Below are 20,534 nucleotides of genomic sequence, written 5' to 3' on the forward strand. Positions count from 1 at the left end.
CATGTGTAAAGATAGACAGAAGATCCAGAGGAAATAAAATGTTGTTATTAATGGGTGATGTGGTTTAATAGGTACTTGTGGGGTTTTTTTTTTTTTTCATGCTCTTCTGTAAATTCCAAATTTTTAGCAATGGGTATGTATGACTTACATGATCAGAAAAAAAAAAAGGGGGGGGGAAAACCTCTCTGACCATCCTGCTAATCGTCTCATGTAAAAATTTAAGGGATTTTCTTGGAAATGTTCAGTTATTACAGTTACTTTTGTCCTACCCAACCAGCCTTCCCACCTACAAATTTGGTCCTCCCTCCAAGAATCACAGAAAGATAACAGCACCAAAGAAATGCTGTATATTCCCTGAGGGATAAAGACCTTAGACTCAGGGCAAGTTACATAAGTTCTGAATTAGTTACCCTTGTATTTTCTAGAGCACTAAGTGCCTTGTTATAACTGTTTATCTATCCTTACTGTGTTTTCCTGCTCTTTAGACCATCTTCTCTCATTGGCTGGATTTTACTTTGACTTGGATACCTTTAAGCTCAGTTAACAAACGTGTTCTCTAAAAATGTTTTATCAGAAAAAGGAATGACCATGTTAGTAATCTTAATACTTTGGGACTTTTATTTTAAGCCTTTATGCTTTTAAACATTTGTAGAAGAGCACTGGGAGCATGGGCCACGGTAAGGAAAGGAGGGCCGTAAGTTTCAAGACTACACTGAAGAAGAAAGGCATCTATGAGGAAACTTTGCAGCTCCATTCATAAAGTAACACCCTGGTCCCCCCAGCTTGGCAGAGGCCTGTCAGCACCAGGGAGGAGCAGCCCTGCTGCTGTCCCCATCGCCCACGCCTGGTCCACTTTCCCACTGCTCTGCTGTGAGGGCTCGGACTCTGGCCCAGCTCTTGGGCGCCTGAGGAGGCGTTCTTCTCCATTCCCGCTAAGAGTGTCGGGAAGTAATTTTTTATTGAGGTAAAAAATATATAAGATATGCTCTTTTAACCTTTTTAAGTGTATGACTTGGTGGCATTAAGTACATACACAGTGTCATAAAATCATCACCATGATCCATTTTTCCAGAACCTTTTCATCATTCCAAACAGAAACTCTGTACCCATCAAGCAGTAACTCCCCACTCCCTTCTCTCAAGCTCCCTGGTAACCTCGGTTCTACTTTCTGTCCCTATGAATTTGCCTTTTCTGAGTGCCTCATAAAAGTGGAATGTTTGTCCATTTCAGCCTGGTGTATTTCATTAGGCTTACTGCTGTCAAGGTTCATCCATGTTGTAGCATGTATCAGAATTTTATTACTTTTTAAGACTAAATAATAACTTAATTTTTAAAATATTTTTTTGCATACTATTAAGAGCAGTTTTGTGTCTTAATTAAATGCTTTTACTTTTCTACTTGGAAAGTGCCTGCTTTCAGTAGATAATTATTTGTGATACTTTATTCTGTAGATTCCTTTAAAAAAAATTAACTGACACAGGGCACCTGGGTGGCTCAGTCGGTTGAGCATCCTATTCTTGGTATCAGCTCAGGTCTTGATCTCAAGGTCGTGAGTTCAAGGCCATTGTTGGGCCCCACACTGGGCAAGGAGCCTACTTGAAAAAAATAAAATTAACTGCACAAAATGCAGAGCCCTGAGTTCTGAGCACTCTTTTCCCCTTGGTCTGTTAGAGCAGCAAAATTAATTCACACTTAAGATTGATTTTTGCTTCATAGCATTTGCTACCACCCAATATGATATGCATTTATTATGCATTTATTTGTTTATGTATACTCTCCTTCCAGTGGAATGTAAGCTCCACAAAAACCAGGACTTTGTTAAATATCTTCAACATCCATCAGGTCCTATCACATAGGAAGCACTCAGAAAATCTGTTGGACATCCTAATGCTAAAACAGAGCTATTCAAGAATGAAAGCAATACTTTGCTTTTAATTCTTTTTCACCCCCTGGATCTGTCCCTCCACTTTTTGTCTTTACAGAGAAAGTTGAGTCACTGAATTACATTACTTCTGACCTCTGTATTTATACCCTTCCCAAAAACAAACCTTGGCAGTTTATTTCTTAAAAGTTGCTTGCTTAACAGTTGAGTAAAAACTCAAGGGAGTCATTGGGTATTCTCCCATGCCTGGTTAACCATTCTAGGTTTCTCTGTCCCAGATATGAGAAGACACAATTTAAATTTTATATAGTTTTATTTCCTGTTTTTAGCCTTGCCATGGTACCTCAGGTTTCGCTAGTATTTAAGTCAGTAAAAACAGGCATATGATTATATGTTTGGCTCCTTTGGATTGTAATTCCTTTTCAGTCCACAGTGGTGGGGGCTTTGGTCATATTCCACCTAAATTACCCCTGCCCCTAGTTACAGTTTTCTGTTTTCTATCCTGTGATGCTCATGCTCTAGTCATATTCCCGAGGTGCTTATGATCATTTTAATTTCCTTTTCCTTAAAGTTCCCAAGTCACCCTAGCCATTTGTTATTCTCTCAAAACAGTTCTAATTCTTCATTCTTGTCACCAAGATGACAGTGATAAGATTCAAAACTAGTAAACACCAACCAGCACAGGCAGAGGAAATGAATTCTTTATCTAGGTTAAGGATGTAACTTGCTATTGACAGTGAGCCCCACAATCTATAACAGCAATTCCCCGTCCAAGCCCCATAATGATGTAAATCCGCTCACCACAGATACTGGGTTTATCCCTGGACTCATAATTTGGTTCCATTGATCTATATCTTCCCCTTATGCAAACACCACACTATTTGATTACTGTAGCTTTGGAGTAAGTTTTGAAATTTGGAATTTTGAGTCCTCCAACTTTTTTCTTTTTCAAGATTATCTTGGCAGTCCTAGGACCCTTGCCTTTCATTATGAATTGCATCATCAGCTTGTCCGTTTCTGGAAAAAAGACAGTTGGAATTTTTATTGAAATTTCATTGAATACATAGATAATTTAAGGAATATCGCTATTTTAATATATTAAGTCTTCTGATCCATGAATATGGGATGTCTTTCCATTTATTCAGATCTTCTTTATTATCTTTCAATGATGTAGCTTTTGTAGCTTTCAGTATACAAGTCTCATACTTGTTAAACCTCTTTCTAAGTATTTTATCCTTCCTGATGCTATTGTAAATAGAATTGTTTTTCTTATGTTTATTTTAGGATTTTTCAGTGCCTCTGAATTTTTTGTTGAAAACTAGGCATTTCGAATATTACAGTATGGCACTTCTGAAAGTCAGATTCTTACCTTCCCTGGGTTTATTGTTGCTGTTTGCTGTTGTTTTGATTACTTGTTTAGTGACTTCTCTGAACTAATTTTGTAAAGCCTGTATTCTTTCTTATGTGTGGCCACAGAAGTCTCTGTTACGTTCACCTAGTCATCTATTCAGTATGAGACACAGATTTACTTAAATGCCTGGACCCCAAAAGCTTCCCAGTCTTGCATAGGGGCTATGTGTGTGTGTGGCAGATGGAGAGGGAGCAGTCCACGTCGGACCCTCAGACAGGCAGCTTGCATCCCCCTTAGCCTTCACTTGTCGCTTGCACAGAGCTTCAGAGTAAACCAGAGGAGGGAACTTGGGGCTTCTCAGTCTTCCCTGGGCTTGTGCACAGCCTTTTAGAATCCCAAGAATATGTCAGAACTTCTCAAAGCCCTGTTTCCCAAAACCTCTCATTCCCCAACCTTTCCTCACTAGATTTTGGTTGCTCTGCTTTCGTCCCAACTGTTTTCTATTGCTGCAGGCAGGAGCGACTAAAACATTTGCCCATAATTGTTTTCCACAAAATGGGGTAGCAGCTCTAACACTGTTTTGAGTTAGGCAGGATAAAGACAAGCCTTTTTAGTGGGTTTTCTAGGGAGTCACCAGACAGTTCAAACAAAAACTAAAATTCTTTCAGAATGAGGTCCATTCTGTTTTCTCCAATATTGATACTGGAATTCAGGCTGTCATTTTCAAGGCTACTGATAAGCTTGGGAGCACGAGGTGGGACTAGGATAAGTTTCACACCACATATCTCACAGTTCTGACTGAGATTCAGCCCTTTTTCTTGAGTAAATGCTCTCAAGGTTGGTGTAAGCTTTTGGTTAGTTTTCATAGTTCTTAAAATGTTGAGTTCCCCCCAATATTCTAATTGCTTACTGCTTTTGTGTCAGGGTGGAGTTTTGAAATTCCTTACTCAGCCATTTTAGCTGATGTCACTCCCTAGACAAAACCCAAAAGATGTAAATTTCAAGTCTTTTAAGTTCTTCACTTCTCTCAGAAATTCATCCTCTAACACCATGACCCATCTTGTGTCCATTTGCTAACCTATTGTAGCTCCTTGGACAGTGAGGAAATTGTCTTATAAGTTCTAATCTATTAATGACAATATCTTTTATTCAATATCTTGGTAGCCCAGTAGATACAAAGGCCAGAGTTATGGCCAACAAAACTAATGGCCATATATCATTGGAATATCAGTGCCAGGTCTGCAAGCAGCTTTGTGAGGTCACTCTTCCAGTTATTGTTGCTGCTTCTGTAAATTTACTTGAGAGTAAAAAATGGGCAGTTCAGTCTCTGGGCCTATGCAAAGTGATTTCAGTCTTCTCTCTGAAGTCATTGCCTCTGACGTGGTTAAACACTCCCCAAAACCTCATGTCTGGACCATTGTAGAGGCCACCTGATTTCTTGGGCACCACTGGTCTCCTCTCTCCTCTCCTCTGGGCCTTTCAGTGGCACTTGCTAGACCACATGCCTGTGTCATTCATCTCTCTCACCCTTCATTTTGATTTTGCATTATTTCTTTTCTTTGTGCACTTTAGTTAATATACATTCTATTGATCTGTCATCCAGTTGAATAATCATGGTCTTCCTCCATGTCCAGTCTGCAGTTAAATCTTCTTTAGAATTTCTTACAGTTCTTAATTACAGAGTTTTAAAATCTAGAATATCCCTTTGGCTCTTCGTGTGATGGATTTTTAGTTATTTTAACATTTTCCATCTATTTTTTCTTTTTAAAAAATATATATTAATCGTAGTTATTTTAAAGTCCTTGTCTAAGTCCCTTTGTATTGTCTGGTATTTCTCTTTCATTTTAATATTTGGTCCTTTTTTTTTTTTTTTTTTTTGCATGGCAGTTTTTGGTAGGAGCCCGAAATTGCCTATGTAAAGTTACAGAAGCAAATGCTTCTCAGGTTTGCTGCAGCAGCCTGAGTACCAGACCTCACCTGGCTCTGCTGAGGCATGTTTCTGGGCTTTGTGGGAGCTCTTCCACTTTGTGTCTTACTCCTGGGAGCTAGCCCTGTCAGTTTCTCAAAGTACAGTGTTTGCCAAAGTCTTAACACTTCGGACTTCAACTTCTGTCTCCTTACTGTGTAGTGGTTTTGTTTTGTTTTGTGTTTTGTTTTTTATTTTTTTGGGTTTTTTTTGGTGGTGTTGGGGCCAGGATGTTGCCATGGGTGCGTGCAGGTTCCTAGTCAGCAAATGAGAGGAATTTGTAGAGAGACGGGACTGTCTGGTTTCTTTCCTGCACTTTCCCCCTCTCCTGCATTTCCCTGCCCCTTTAACTCCTAACATTTAGGCAACCCTAATTTTGACTCCTGTCTTTCCAGCCCAATATGACTGTCACTTGCTGTTTGAATGAGTTATTCCAAGCTGCAATTTGGAAAATGTCCCTAGGGACAGAATTGAGGTGAACATGGAGCTTGTCTCCTATGCTTCCTGCCTTCAAGGATTGTAATTCCTTCACTCTTGATAATTGGTTGACCCTACCTCCATGCGTCTGAACAGTGGTTTATATGTTTTCCCCAGTTCTTAGCATTCTTTCAGGCAGGCGGCTTAGTCTAGTATAAACCGTTAGCTCTTGGTTAGAATCAGACATCCAAGGTATCATGTTTTATTTTCCTTATGTCTAAGGGTTAAAATTTGAGAAGGGAGGTGGAGGACCTGACTGCCTCCTATACTGCTGATAATTAAGATAAACACTTAATCTCTGTCAAGTGGTTTATGGAGAGTAATTTTTATAATATTTTATTTTTGATATGAAAAACATGAATAGAAGAAGTCAGTTCTGGGAGGAGGGTCAGGCTTAATCTAAAAGACCATGGGAGGGGCGCCTGGGTGGCTCAGTTGGTTAAGCGACTGCCTTCGGCTCAGGTCATGATCCTGGAGTCCCGGGATCGAGTCCCGCATCGGGCTCCCTGCTCAGCGGGGAGTCTGCTTCTCCCTCTGACCCTACCCCCTCTCATGCTCTCTCTCTCTATCTCATTCTCTCTCTCAAATAAATAAATAAAATCTTTTAAAAAAATAAATAAATAAAAAATAAAAGACCATGGGAATATAAAACTGTTGCACATAATATATTTCTTAATTTAAAGAATATTCAACTGGCTTCTTATTTTTAATCAGAAATACAGAAATCTTTGTGTATTTTTACTTTGAAAGAGTGAAAACTGGCTTTGAAAATGACTTAAGTGGAGCGCCTGGGTGGCTCAGTCAGTTGAGCGTCTGCCTTCGGCTCAGTTCATGATCCCGGGGTCCTGGGATCGAGCCCCGCATCAGGCTCCCTGCTCAGCGGGAAGCCTGCTTCTCCCTCTCCCTCTGCCTGTAACTCTGCCTGCTTGTGCTCTCTATCTCTCTGTCAAAAAAATAAATAAAATCTTAAAAAAAAGAAAAATGACTTAAGTATTAGCTTAATATAGCGTTCACAGATTTTTGGATTCTTCTCTAGTGGATTAATGACCTAGAAAATGATGAGTTGTATGTCACATGGCCTGCAAGTTGCCAGGAGCTTCTGAAGCCCGTGTTCCCTGGAACTATACCTTCTGTAAGGCGTAATTTTCATAATTTGGTGAGTTTTATAAGACATTTTGTATACATCTTTTATAAAGGTAACAGCATTCTTTTTGGATTAGCCTGTTCTTGGTGAATAGACATCTGTGTAATACGGAGGGAAATACTTGCCTGATGCAGCAAGCTTGAGGTGGCATTGGCCAATGAGACCTCCAAAGCCAGCAATGCCACAAAGCTGCCTCTTCTTATTTAGATGTGCTTTTATAGTTCCGATGTGAAATTGATGAGTTACGTTCACATTTTCTGAAAGGAATTTGATTGAACTTTTTTCCTTCTGTGTTCTAAAGAACTAATTAAAGATTAAAGTTTAGTACATTTCAGGGGAAAATTCGTGGATATCACTTTATCATCTATGTGTATGAGTTCACTCTTATAATATTAAATAACCTGATACAACTGTGAAATGTGCAGAGAACACTTAGCTGGGGCTTTATTTTTTCTCCACAAAGAAAGTGAATATGTTATTTCCTACAGCAGTGTAGAGTAAGCAGTTATATTAATGCTATTTTTTTCAAAATTCAATTACTATCTTTTAAAAAAAAAATACAGAAAATTCAATGCACATTCAGAATAAGGTATTTCACTTGTTATTAAAAAGGTTTACTTTGTGCTGTGCTTCCAAAAAAAGGATGAGTGATCTGATATTAAATTCTATGTGTTATTCAGATGTGCAGCTTTTAGAAATCCTTCATTACCTATGAAATTCTTTCTTATATAGAATTCTTTAGAATTGCTGAAAATTTCTTTTAAAAAAGATTGCACCTTGAATTTCATACTTTTAGTGACAGAAACTAAACTAAACTTGAATTTCATGAAAATTCCAAAACGTTAAAATAGTGATTATAAACTATCTACTTTCTTTTAGGTTCTGTTTATTGATCCTGCTCAAGAATATACCTTGGATTTTATAAAACTTGCTGAACTTTTCTATTATCATAAAATTCCTCTTAGGTAATTGTCAATTTATAACATTAAACAGCTAAAGGAAATCCAGTGATGTTCATGTTGTGCCATAGAGTATTGCACGGAGTATTCATGTGAAATTCAAAGCAGTGGTGGGTGGTCTTTAGCGCCTGACACAACATGGTTGTGCTGTGAAACATCATTTACCTTTATGGTAGACTCTGTTAGTCAAAGCTGCTTAGTAATCTCGTTAACCCTGTTCATTTCCTGAGAGAATGATCTGATCACTTTGGGTGCTTAAAGCTGGATCCATTTCCCTGAGGTTGCGTTAAGAGTATACTTTCCCTTTATTTTTCTGGAAAAACATGGTCATTTGATAATATCACCACCAGAGAGAGTTTGACAGTTTGGAGGAATCCATTAGACAGACGGATGTTGGTGACTAGACATTACAAATCAAACCATTTCAAATATAATACTCCCTCTTCCCCCCCTATTAACACATTCTATCCATCTAGATGTTATAGGCTAGTAATGTTGAAAAATCGTGTTGGTTGTGATCCAAGGGGTAGTTGTGACATTCCTTATTCACCTTCTTTTCCCAGAATTGGTTTTGTGTTCATTGTTAACACAGATGATGAAGTTGATGGAGCAGATGACGTTGGCGTTGCTCTTTGGCGAGCTTTCAAGTATATTGCAGAAGAACGTGATGTATCACAAGCGTTTATTTCCATAGTACAAGTGAGTGCACTAGGTATAATTTCTTTAGACTGTACAGTGGGTTTTTCTGCATTATTACTGTAATTATCATTTATTATTTTTATCTTTCAAAGTTTATAAAAAACAATCATGGAGATTAATACAGACGATGAATTTGATTCTTGCAACTCCCAGTTGAAATACATAATGTTGTCCCCACTTTATAAATTAGGCAACTGACACTCTGCCAAAATAGGTGAATTTGCTTGAGTTCCTCCAGCTGCTAATAGAATATAAATTGTATATATAAGTTTAGAGGAAAACATACTCAGAGAAAATGATGAGTCAGGGAAGAATTCCTGAACCAGGTCTTGAAAAAAATCATGAATAAAAAAGATTACTGCAAACTTAAATATTGTAAATGACAAGGTATGCAGACCCTTCCTAGAGAATTTCAAAGGAGAAGGAGATCACTTCATGACAGCAAATTAGGTGGAAATAGCAGGATACGTACTGAATTTGACAAAGAGATTGTATAAAAAAAAAGTTAGAAATTGGCAAGAACTTAAAGAACAATAAGAAATGGGAAGATTATCTCATAATTGAGGTTTTGAAACTATTATGGCCCATTGTGGAAACAGATGTATTGAAGAACTGTATTATTATTAAGAAAGTCAGACCATAGCTTAAAAACTAGCTTTTGGGGCTCCTGGGTGGCTCAGTCGGTTAAGCAACTGCCTTCGGCTCAGGTCATGATCCCTGGGTCCTGGGATCGAGCCCCGCATCGGGCTCCCTGCTCGGCGGGAAGCCTGCTTCTCCCTCTCCCACTCCCCCTGCTTGTGTTCCCTCTCTCTGTGTGTCTCTCTCTGTCAAATAAATTAATTTTAAAAATCTTAAAAAAAAAACAAACTAGCTTTTGTTCATTTTAAAATTCATTGGTCTTTTCGCTTTCACCCACTATTATAACAAGGAATGGTTCTTCAAAGTGAGAGTGTGAAATTACAAAAGCCCTGTATACTCCCTGCCCTGCTTCCATAGCTCCTGGGAAGACCACTGAATACCTCATGAACTCAGTGTCCTGCCACACAGAAACTACCAGAGCCTCAGTGACTTGGGGATACACTTTGTTCTGTAAAATAGTGCTGTGGATTACGTGTCAATTTTGTATCTCAGGCTATTACTTTTATTAACTGATTGGTGTAAGAATTTATAAGGGACTTAGACTGACATAGCTTTTATTGAAGTCTGGCCACCTTATCGTGAAAGGATCAGTATGATAGTCAAAACTAAGAAACTTGAAGACCTTTTGAAATTCTCCTTACCTAAGTTATCTTAATTCTCTCTATTGACTCTCTATTCTGGAAGCGCTTTGTATCAGACATAAATTTGCATGTGAATTCATACTTCGCAATCACTGGCCTTTTGAATTATCTACTGTGATGTTCAGCATAATACTGTAATATCTTGGAAGACCAAATTGTACTTGAAACCATAGGTTTCCATACAACGCAGCATGAAAAGTATTAAATATGTGCTATAGCCTACAAGTTGTACTAAGCAATTAGAGGAAAAAGAGGGAAAAATGTGTGAGGAAGGAATATTTATAGCATACTAGAATCCACCAGGGTCTGAAGTGTGCAAATGTTGGTGGTTATTCAGACTATGTATGCTTCAACCCTAAAATTTTTGTAACCCATAGAAAACCAAAACATGATTGAGCTAACATCCTATTGGGAATGTATTGTATTGTATCCTTCAGATGACTTAGCTTCACTAATTTAGAATAATTTGAGCAAAATCTAGTCTTTTACTAAAATATGTGAATTATAAAATCTCTTTAATATTTTTTCATTACTTTCAATGAGCAAATTATTTTATCTAAGTTAGGTAATTTGAAAATATGGTGTCAGGAGAAAGAAGAATGTAGAAGGTCAAAATTATATGAAAATTTTTGACGTGATGGAGAATTATGATAGAGTAAGTACAGTATTTATATGGTAAAACAATCAGACTATGTATCTCAGCTCTTCAGAGTGGCTATGCAAATTTACTAATTTAATTTTCTCTTCCTACCTTGCAAGATTAAGATTAAAAAAATTGTTGGGTGCCTGGGTGGCTCAATCATTAAGCATCTGCCTTCAGCTCAGGTCATGATGCCAGGGTCCTGGGATCGAGCCCCACTTCAGGCTCCCTGTTCAGCAGGGGGGCCTGCTTCTCCCTCTCCATTCCCCCTGCTTGTGTCCCCTCTCTCGCTGTCTCTCTCTCTCTCTGTCAAATAAATAAATAAAATCTTTTTAAAAAAAAGATTTAAAAAAATGTATGTCATGTACTTGATGAATATTTGTTGAATGCATGTTTGAGAATGCAGAAGTACTTTAAGCCTTCAAAATTTGTTTATGATGGGGTAATTGACAACAGATGAACCATCTCACAGTAAGCAAGTATAAAACTGGACAAAATACATGAAAGAAGTCGGTTTTCAGAAGCTGAACAAGAGCTAACACAAACTATTATCCTTGCAAAAAGATTGAAGTAAAAATATTCACAGGTAGAGATGGAGAGAATTCTTGCTGCGTCAAAAGAAATACTAAAGGAAATCCTTCAGGCTAAGAGGAAGCGACACCAGATGGTAACGCACATTCACAGGAAGAAATGAAATGGTAGCTGTAAATAAAATGTAAATATATGGGTACATACAAAAAAAAAAAAGAATATATTCTATTGCGTTTAAATTGCACAAGTTTGAAGAAAACAAATTTTAACATAGATATAATACATATGACAATAATTGTACAAAGGAACAGGGGATTAAAATAAATCTATTTTGGAACTTAAAATTCAATATTTTGTCAACATAAAGTTAGGATTAGGAGGGAGTAGATTGTAGTAAATTGGCACAACTGGATATCCACAAGCAAAATGATGAAACTGGATCCCTATCTTATACCATACACAAAGGTCAACTCAAAATGGATTAAAAAGTTGAAGATAAGACCTGAAACTGTTGCCTGAAAGAAAACAGGGGGTAAGCTCCTTGACATTGATCTTAGCGATGATTTTTTTTGGATTTGACAACAAAATCAAAGGCAACAAAAGCAAAAATGAGATTTATATCAAAATAAAATGTGTCTGCACAGTAAAGGAAACCATCAATGCAACGAAATGGCAAATGTGGAACAGGAGAAAATATTTGCAAACTACCTATCCAGTAAGGAGTTAATGTCCAAAATACACAAGGAATACATATAACTCAATAGCAAAAAAAAAAAAACCCAATTAAAAAATGGGCAATAGATCTGAATGGACATTTTTCCAAAGAAGACATACAGATGACCAGCAGGTATATGAAAAGGTACTCAACTTGATTAATCATCAGGGAAATGCAAATCAAAACCCACAGTGAGCTGTCACCTCACACCTGTAGGGGGTTGTGTTACCAGACAAATAAGACGACAAATGGTGGCACGATGCAGAGAAAAGGGAACCCTCTGAGAATATAACTGGTACAGCCATTATGGAAACAGTCTGGAGCTTCCTCAAGAAATTTAAAATAGGATGATAGTATGAACCAGCAACCCACTTCACCTGTTTCCAAAGGAAATGAAATAAATGAAACCAGTATCTCAAAGAGTTAGCTGTACTCCCATGTTTGTTGCAGCATTATTCACAATCACCAAGGTATGGAAATGACTTTGTATCCATCAGTGGGTGGATGGACAAAGAAAATGTGTGGTATATATGTATACAAAGCTCAGAATATCATTCAGCCTTTAAAAAGAAGGAAATCCTGCCATTTGTGACAACATGGATGAACCTGGAAAGCATTAGGCGAAGTGAAATATATCAAAGAAAGATGAATACTGTATAATATCGTGTATGTGGAATCTAAAAAAGCTGAACCCTTAGAGAGTAGAAAAGTGATTGGTCCGGGGGTGGGCGAAATGGGGAAATGTTGGTCAGAGATACAGACTTCCAATTATGAGAGGAATAAGTTGGGGCACCTGGGTGCCTTAGTTGTTAAGTGTCTGCCTTCGGCTCAGGTCATGATCCCTGGTCCCGGGATGGAGCCCCACATCGAACTCCCTGCTCAGCGGGAAGCCTGCTTCTCCCTCTCCCACTCCCCCTGCTTGTGTTCCCTCTCTCGCTGTGTCTCTCTCTGTCAAATAAATAAATAAAATCTTTAAAAAAAAAAGCAAGCTCTGGAGATCTCATGTACAGCATGGTGACTGTGGTTGATAATGCTGTACTGTATAATTGAAATTTGCTAAGAGTAGAATTTTAATGTTCTCACCAAAAAAGAAAAATATGTGTGAGGTGCTGTATATATTAGTTATTTCGATGGTGGGAGTCCCCTCACGCGGTGTGCATTTATCAAGCCATCATGTTGTACACTTTAAATGTATTGCTGTGTTATTTGTCAGTTATGCCTTAATGAAGCTAAAAAAGGGAAAAATAAATAAAATTTATATGAAGAAGTAAAGACCCCAGGTTGCTATTTTTGCTTACCAAGTTATATAACAGTTTTAAAATTTGTAAAATGTATAAGAAGATTGAATCATTATATATCTAAGTGGCTTATGCTAGACATTCTAGCTGCCTGAGATAGCTTAAGAATATCTACTATTTGAAAATGACTAATTTGTAAGATGACTAATATCAGTAACTTTTCATATGTAATTTTTGCCTTATTCAAAATCACATTTTTTCTAATCCTTATTTTTTACAGAAGGCTAAAATTTTTGCTTTTTGTTTTTTTAGTTACTAAGATCATAGCATGCTCGGCTTGATTATGAGGAGGAAACTTGCCTATAAATTGAGAAGCTTGTAAAATTAAACTGTGGGACCTAATTATAGGACTGAGGCTTTTCTTCAAGGAATAGGTCACTAGGTTTACAGTGAGAAAAGGAAAAGGTTATCATGAGGAATAGTGTGGGGCTTCCGTCAGGCCGCATATGAGGACTGTCTCTGGCAATAATGACTTAAGTGAATTGGGACTCAACATTTTTTTTAAGACTTAATTGACATTTGCGAGAGAGAGAGAGAGAGAGAGAGAGAGAGAGAGTGTGTGTGTGTGTGTGTGTGTGCGTGCGTGAGCGCAAGCAGAGGGAGAGGGAGAAGCAGGCTCCCCGCTGAGCAGGGAGTCCCCCTTGGGGCTCAATCCCAGGACCTTGGGATCATGACCTGAGCCAGAGGCAGACATTTAACAAACTGAGCTACCCAGGCGTCTTCAAAATAACATTCTTAACTGATGCAGGTTTCCCCCGCTTCTGAGTAGAGCATTCCCTTGAAACCTCTGTAATAAGCCCAAATGGTGTAAAACAGCAGTAATCATCAGTTGATATGGAAAAATTTTTTAGCATTTTCCAGAACCAAAAAATAACCTCTTTTAGGCTTTTCTGACATCTTAGGACACATCTTGCTAATGATATGCACAGAATAAATTGAAAGAAAGCACAGATGCTCACAGACATGGTTCAAACTCTGGATCCCGAGTTGTAGTTCCTGGGGAAGGAGCATGGCGGGGCCAATCACACTGCAAAACAAACACTAAATGTTATTTTCACTTTCTACCATTTTTCATAAAAATGAAAATCCTCTTTGGATTTCTTTTGGTTAGTGAAAACAGATGCTGATGTCACTCTCTTAAAAGAAAAGTAGCCTAACATGATCTTTTGAGAAGTGAGAGACACCTGTATATCAAAATGGTACTTGATGGTGTTTGTAAGTACAAGTTTCTTCTGCTTGGGAAGTTTTCCCCCAGAATGCCTTAATGCTAACTCAGTGTTCATATTTATGTCTCAGCTGAGTCATTTGCTCGGAGATGCCTTCTCTCTCGATGCAGAGCTGTCCCTTACCCCATGCCTAGCAGAGAGCCTGGGGCATAGTAGAGGGTCTATAATGAAGGAGAAATGAAGCAAGAAAATAAAGGAGCTACAGTTTACATCATGCCACTGTGCTTACAACATCTGAGCAGGGGGTGAAGAATGGAGGTACAGGGGAAACCTAGTTAAGATCTTTACTGGAGAGCAATCAGGAATGAAAATAAAGCCTTTCTGAAATAAGCCATTTAAAATATTTTATATAGGGGTGCCTGGGTGGCTCAGTCGGTTGGGTGTCTGCCTTTGGTTCAGGTCATGATCCAGGGGTCCTGGGATTAGGCTCCATGTCTGTCCGGCTCCCTGCTCAGCGAGGAGCCTGCTTCTCCCTCTGCCTGCTGCGCCCCCCGCTTGTGCTCTCTGTCACTACCTCTGTCTCTCTCTCAAATAAATAAATAAAATCTTTTAAAAATATATTTTATATATACCTTTTTAAATGAAGGGAGCCGGGACACCTGGGTGGCTCAGATGGTTAAGCATCTGCCTTCAGCTCAGGTCATGATCCCAGGGTACTGGGATCGAGCCCCACATGGGAGACTCTGCTCAGCAGGTAACCTGCTTTTCCCTCTCCCTCTGCCACTCTCCCCTGCTCGTGCTCTCTCTTTCTCTCTCAAGTGAATAAATAAAATCTTAAAAAAAGAAAAAGAAAGGGAGCTATTATTTTGCCGGGAATCACAGTGTCTAGTTTGATCAAAATGGACCATAACATAAATTTGTTCTGGTATTTTGAAAGCTATAGAATATTCACAAAACTATTTCTATTGGAGATGATATATTGTGTGGTTAAAATGATTTATCTGTGTGGGTGGGGGATGTGTGTATATATGTACATATGTGGTATACTTAGAACTTACAAAGTATAAAGTATATTTTATATAAATCTGCATGCTCAGGGAAAGAAAGAAAACTAATTGCCATAAGATGAAAATTAATGATAAGATCTTTATTTCTACAGATGTACCAAAAAGTGAAGAATGACAATATGCTCACTGTAGACAATGTGAAGAGTGTTCTCCTAAATCTATTTCCAGATGCTAATATTTGGGATATTTTGGGAATTCATTCTAAATATGACAATGACAGAAAGGTAAGTTGAAATGCAAATTTTCAAAAATATGATCCAAGAAACTTTCACTATAATCTCATGAATAAATGATCTCAATATAGTTAACTCATGATTTGGGTTTTAGACCCTCAGAAAGAAGGGAAGTTTAACACCTCTGAATGATGCAAGTTGTATACGAGTACTCAAATTGCCATTGTTAACCTTTTGAAAAGTATGAGAGACGAGAATTGTCAGGATTTACAGGATAGGAAACTTGAATGTAGAAATTTTTTTTTCTTTTTTTTAATTTGAGACAGAGCACAAGTGGGGAGGAGGGTCAGAGGGAGAAGCAGGCTCCACGCTGAGCAGGGAGCCCGATGTGGGGCTCAATCCCAGGATCCCAAGATCATGACCTGAGCCAAAGGCAGACGCTTAACCTACAGAGCCACCCAGGTGCCCTGAATGTAGAATTTTAAAGAATGTAATTTGTACTTTCTTAGGAAGAAATGGAAAGCTGGCTTTTTAGATAAATGCTAGGACAAGAACCAAACTTGGGGAGATGGAGCATCACTGGGGCTGAATTTCTCATGCCCATACAGATTTCAAGTGTTTTAGATGGGTTCTTGCATTTTATAAGAGTTTTTAGACCGCAGATCTGGTCCTGTCTCCATGCTAACCATTGAAGGTCAGAATCATTGGCTTTGTAACGTCCCACCTGACTCAGCCCCTGTTTAACTCCTTAGTCTCACCTCTCATGACTCTTTCCTTGCTCTTCTGTTCTTGCGCAGGCAGACTAGTTCAGGTTCCCGAATGGGTTCCTACTTCTCACCAGAGGGCCTCCATGTGCTTGTTCCCACCATTGGTTCGTGCAGCCTGCCTCCCTTCTCTTCTAGCTTGTGTGTGCTTCTCTGTGGCTCTTGGCTTTAATGTTACTTTGGGGGAAAAGTAACATTTTGGGAGGAACTTCTGGGAAGCCTTTTCTAACCTTCCACCTGAGATTAAGTTGCTCATGCTAGCACCACATGCTAATACTGCACACTCCTGCATAATGCTGGTTATAGTGGGCTGTTCATTACCTGCCTTCTCCCTGGACTGAATCTTCCCTGGGAGCAGGGATCATGTCTCCTGCTGGGTCTTGCAGGCCCAGTGCCCAGCGACTGGAACATAGTGTGTCGTCAGTAAACATCTCCTGAATGACGTGACTGAGGAGGCAGGGCCATCTGAGAACGAGGGTTATGTTGTAGGATGGAACTTCACGAGAGCAGTGAGGTTTTAGAAATTGCTGCTCTGGGGGCTAGGAAAGGCGGCACGGTGAAGCCATGTATAAAAATGGCTATGATGCCGAATTCCTGCTGGAGTTGCCTACCATAAATTTACAGGAGCATCAGTCTCTTTCTTTTTAAAGAAAGTCCAAAATACCAGGCATATGAATGAAGGAAGGTAGCTAGATAAAGTGCTGTGAGGCTGAAACGTTAGGAGCTGGATGTGGTATTGGCATAAGAGGCCCAGAGCCTGTGAGGAGACCTCTGGGGCATGTGTAGGCTGCTTGGAAATGGAAGCAAAGCCGCAAAGCCAGGAAGCCAGAGGTCTGGGGGTCCCAGTACAATTGAAAAGCCAGTGTGGTAGGAATTAGGGATTGTTTTTAGTTCTGTAAGAATGGTTTTCCAAATGATAATTTCTAAACTGAGAACGAGTTTCATTGCTATTTTTCATTACGATATTTTCATATAATGAAAAACAAAACTAAAAAGCAACCAGGATGAACTTCTTTTGGGGCCAAAGTTGCATGGAGGCATCTCTTATAATAAAATGATCACGGACTAAGGAAATTTAGAAAGAAAATTATTTTTTATAAGTACTCTTCAGGTACTCTTATGGGGAGAAGGAACACAAATTTCCTGTAGTGATTATATAAACTCATGGAATAGAAAAACAGTGAGTTTTTATATATTAAGGATCCTATTTGCACAGGTTGAAAGCAAAAGGTTGCACCATTTGGGTTTTAATATCAGCTGAAGTAATTAACTGGAAGTAATTCCATACTTAGACCTTACATGCTGTGCTTTTCTTTCTCTTTCTTCTTTTTTAATAGAAGTGGGCTCTTCTCTGCTTGCTACTCACTGGTAGAGCACAATTTCTATTCAGACCTTACCTTCCTTAAGGACTGACACTTGTGCAAGAGTCATATCTATTAAGCATGACTGATAGATGCATAATGGTGATACTAAGAACCACTTCTTATGCGAGAGTAAAAATTTTTTTCTGATTGATTTGCCCTCTTTTAAAATGAGTCTGATACTACTTACTGATTTTTTACTAAGTTGTGTATGCTTTGTTTCTTAAGAACCCTTCTCTGGTTCAAATCAGTTATATATTTAAAGCCTTTTATAACACCTGTGTACCTGAGGCTGTTAAGTGCATTAAAATAAAATACGTTCCTAAGAACAGCTGGTAAGAAATATTCAAGCTGTTTATTTCAGTGTAATATATTGATATTAAATAATAATAATAATTATTATTATTATTATTTATAATAATAATAATTTATAATAATAAAATATTATTCATAATCTAACTTGTAGGTGGAAAGAAATGGATTCATTTACTTGTGTCTGTTGTAGGTAAATATAACAGTAATATCTGCTGTGATACAAGTGAATTTGAGATATTACGCAGCCAAAACATGATACTTATTATCAGATGCCATAAAAATGTCGTCTGAATAAACACCATATTACCCTCAAATATTGGAATTCACAACCCAATAGCATCGTTTCCCATTAATTGCCTTTCTTGCCTTTCATACCATATGTGGATATAAATGTCATTTCCAACTGGACTATACTTCAAGAAAAGGACTCCTATTCTTTTGTATTCCTCCAGTTTTGTATTTGCAAGTCCTAAGTTTTAGATATATTTGCTGAGTTCCTGTTATGGTAACTGGGGCTTGAGCTCCCTTCTACCTCCCTACCTTCGCTAGCTCTCTCCAAGTCCAGGGCCATTACTTAAAATATTTAAAAACTGTTCTGGCTTCAAGAGCAGCCAGTCAGAGAGTCAACCGGAGGCAGATCCCGAGCTGGAGTGGAGTCTTTAGGCCCTTGTGCTGACGGTCACCCTGTAGTGGCTGAATTGTGTTGACCTTGAGGGTCTGGGAAAGAGGTCAAAGTGCTTCTCATGGGCGATCACCGTCCCAGGACAGCAGCTATTTACCAACTGGTACAGATATATTTCAATACGTCGAGAAGTGGTAAAGCCTGTCCAGTGCAAGCCAGCTGATTATCAGGTCTGTTTTTAACACATTTTGGTTAAGTGAATACTTAGTGTGTGTGACTTTTTAAATATTCCTTGCTTAGTAAATCAAATACTATGATTGTCTTTCCATTTTTTAGCAACTTGTTTTTTTTAACTTTAAAAATTACTTCGTTTTTTTTTTTTTTTACCCATTTCCCATAGTATTCTTCTTTATTGCAAATGTATCCAGATAGTAGATAGGACAGATAACCTATCCAGAAATTTTCTTACAAATAAACACAGCAGTTAACAAACGAGCACCTTCTTCACTCACACCAGCCCCTAGAATGCCCTTCCGTAGCCATGCCCACTCTTTCTCTAAAGTGAACTGGTCATGCTTTGGACCTGAATGAATACAGCTTCCTTCCTTTCTGGGTGTGCCATTGCCACTTCATTTTACAGGTCTCTGCTTTATCTCTGGTTTTGTGAGTACTATACCTTTCCTATTTATGATTTATTTCTGATTTTATTCCTCTCCCAGGTAAACATGCATGATAGAAAAAATATTTTAACTCTTTTGTGGTTAAAAATCTTATGCTACATTTCCATCTTATTGGTAGTTGGACTGGATGATCCTTTTTCTTCCAAGTTTTGGAGGCTGTCTTTTCTGTCTCCTATCTCCTAGTAGGCTACGGAGACCAGTGTTATCATTCTGATTTTAATTCCTCTGTCTTTCTGCTTTATTTAATTATGTATTTGTCCAGTTTGAAAGCTTTCTCCCTGGTGTTTGGAAATTTCATGACAGTATGTCTTTGTATTGATCCTCTTTCAATCAGTGTATTGGGCATTTGGTGAGGTCCTTCTACTGGAGATTTGTGTCCATCAATTCTGGGAATTTCTTTATTTCTCTAATGTTTTCCTTCATTTTTTTCTGTCCTTTCTGAATCTTCTCAGGTGAGTCTCTGTTTGCTTTTTCTTCTTTTTGTATTCCTTTGTCCTTTTCATTCAATTTTTTAAAATTCTCTGGAGATCTTTCTTCTATCCTATTCCTGTTTTATAACATTCAGTTTTTCTTTCCTGGACACAGTATTTTTTTTTTAATCTAAGAATGTTAATTTTGTGATGTGTTCTCCCTGCATTACCTCTGCCCTCTACAGCTTCCCTTTTTTCATTCGTTTTGATTTCTCTCTTTTGTGTTTGAAGCATTTGTCAAATGTCTTATGATATCCGGTTATCTTTCCACACGTAAGTATGAAACCCTAAAAAGCTGACGACAAATACAAAGTTCTTATGAGTTGGTGAGCCTCACTTGGGGAGCTGAGCTGACTTTCTCGATTAAAGCAGATTCTTCAAATAAGAATTCTTCATTTTGCTCTTAGAAGGAGTACATGTGGCAGACGAGAGGGTGGAGAGGGTGCACGTGTCGAAGGTGAGGGCACAGGATATGTGCGGGAATGGATGTGGTCACCGCCTGGGTGTGAAGGATGGGCACTCTCCTTTAATCTCCTGCCTGGTCTCCATCCCCTTTCTCTGCCTGCTGTCACCCAGGCTAGCCTTTGTGATTCAGTTTCTGCAGAGAATAAGAAAAGCAGGACACTGTGGCTTTGCAGCATTGAGAGACAGGCCTTGAGAGGCAGCTACCCTGTGTGCAGACTCTCGGCCATTTGGGCACTCTGCTCTTGTCCTCCCTCTGGGGCACTGAGTGTCTCCAGGGATGCCGAAAAATGTTCATGTTCTCTTCTGTCTAAACAGATGTGACTTCACTTTTTACTTTGCTTACCTGCTTTTTATCTTTTCTCCTGTTTTTTCTTGACCCTTGTGGGCTCATATTTTCTATTATTATATTCTCACTTCAGTGAAGTGTGTGAGGAGAGGAGAGATGAGCATGTATGTGGATAAATCTACCATATTTAATCAGAAACCCACTTTTACTCTTAAAGAGTTAA

At 38.5% G+C, this 20,534-nt stretch overlaps 1 protein-coding gene across 3 annotated transcripts in view; it reads left to right on the forward strand.

Moving 5' to 3' along the window:
- The window catches only part of UGGT2 (UDP-glucose glycoprotein glucosyltransferase 2), a 177,980-nt gene that overhangs the window by 78,801 nt on the left and 78,645 nt on the right, over positions 1 to 20,534 (forward strand). For all 3 annotated transcript variants that reach the window (XM_035003168.1, XM_035003169.1, XM_035003170.1), the window contains 4 exons: positions 6,713 to 6,832; positions 7,700 to 7,785; positions 8,343 to 8,478; positions 15,268 to 15,399. In XM_035003168.1, coding sequence (XP_034859059.1) covers positions 6,713 to 6,832; positions 7,700 to 7,785; positions 8,343 to 8,478; positions 15,268 to 15,399 — 474 coding nt within the window. The remainder of the gene's footprint in view (positions 1 to 6,712; positions 6,833 to 7,699; positions 7,786 to 8,342; positions 8,479 to 15,267; positions 15,400 to 20,534) is intronic.

This window comes from Mirounga leonina, unplaced genomic scaffold, assembly GCF_011800145.1.
Source record: "Mirounga leonina isolate KUSES-001 unplaced genomic scaffold, KU_Mleo_1.0 Mir_127, whole genome shotgun sequence".
Classification (NCBI taxonomy): domain Eukaryota; kingdom Metazoa; phylum Chordata; class Mammalia; order Carnivora; family Phocidae; genus Mirounga; species Mirounga leonina.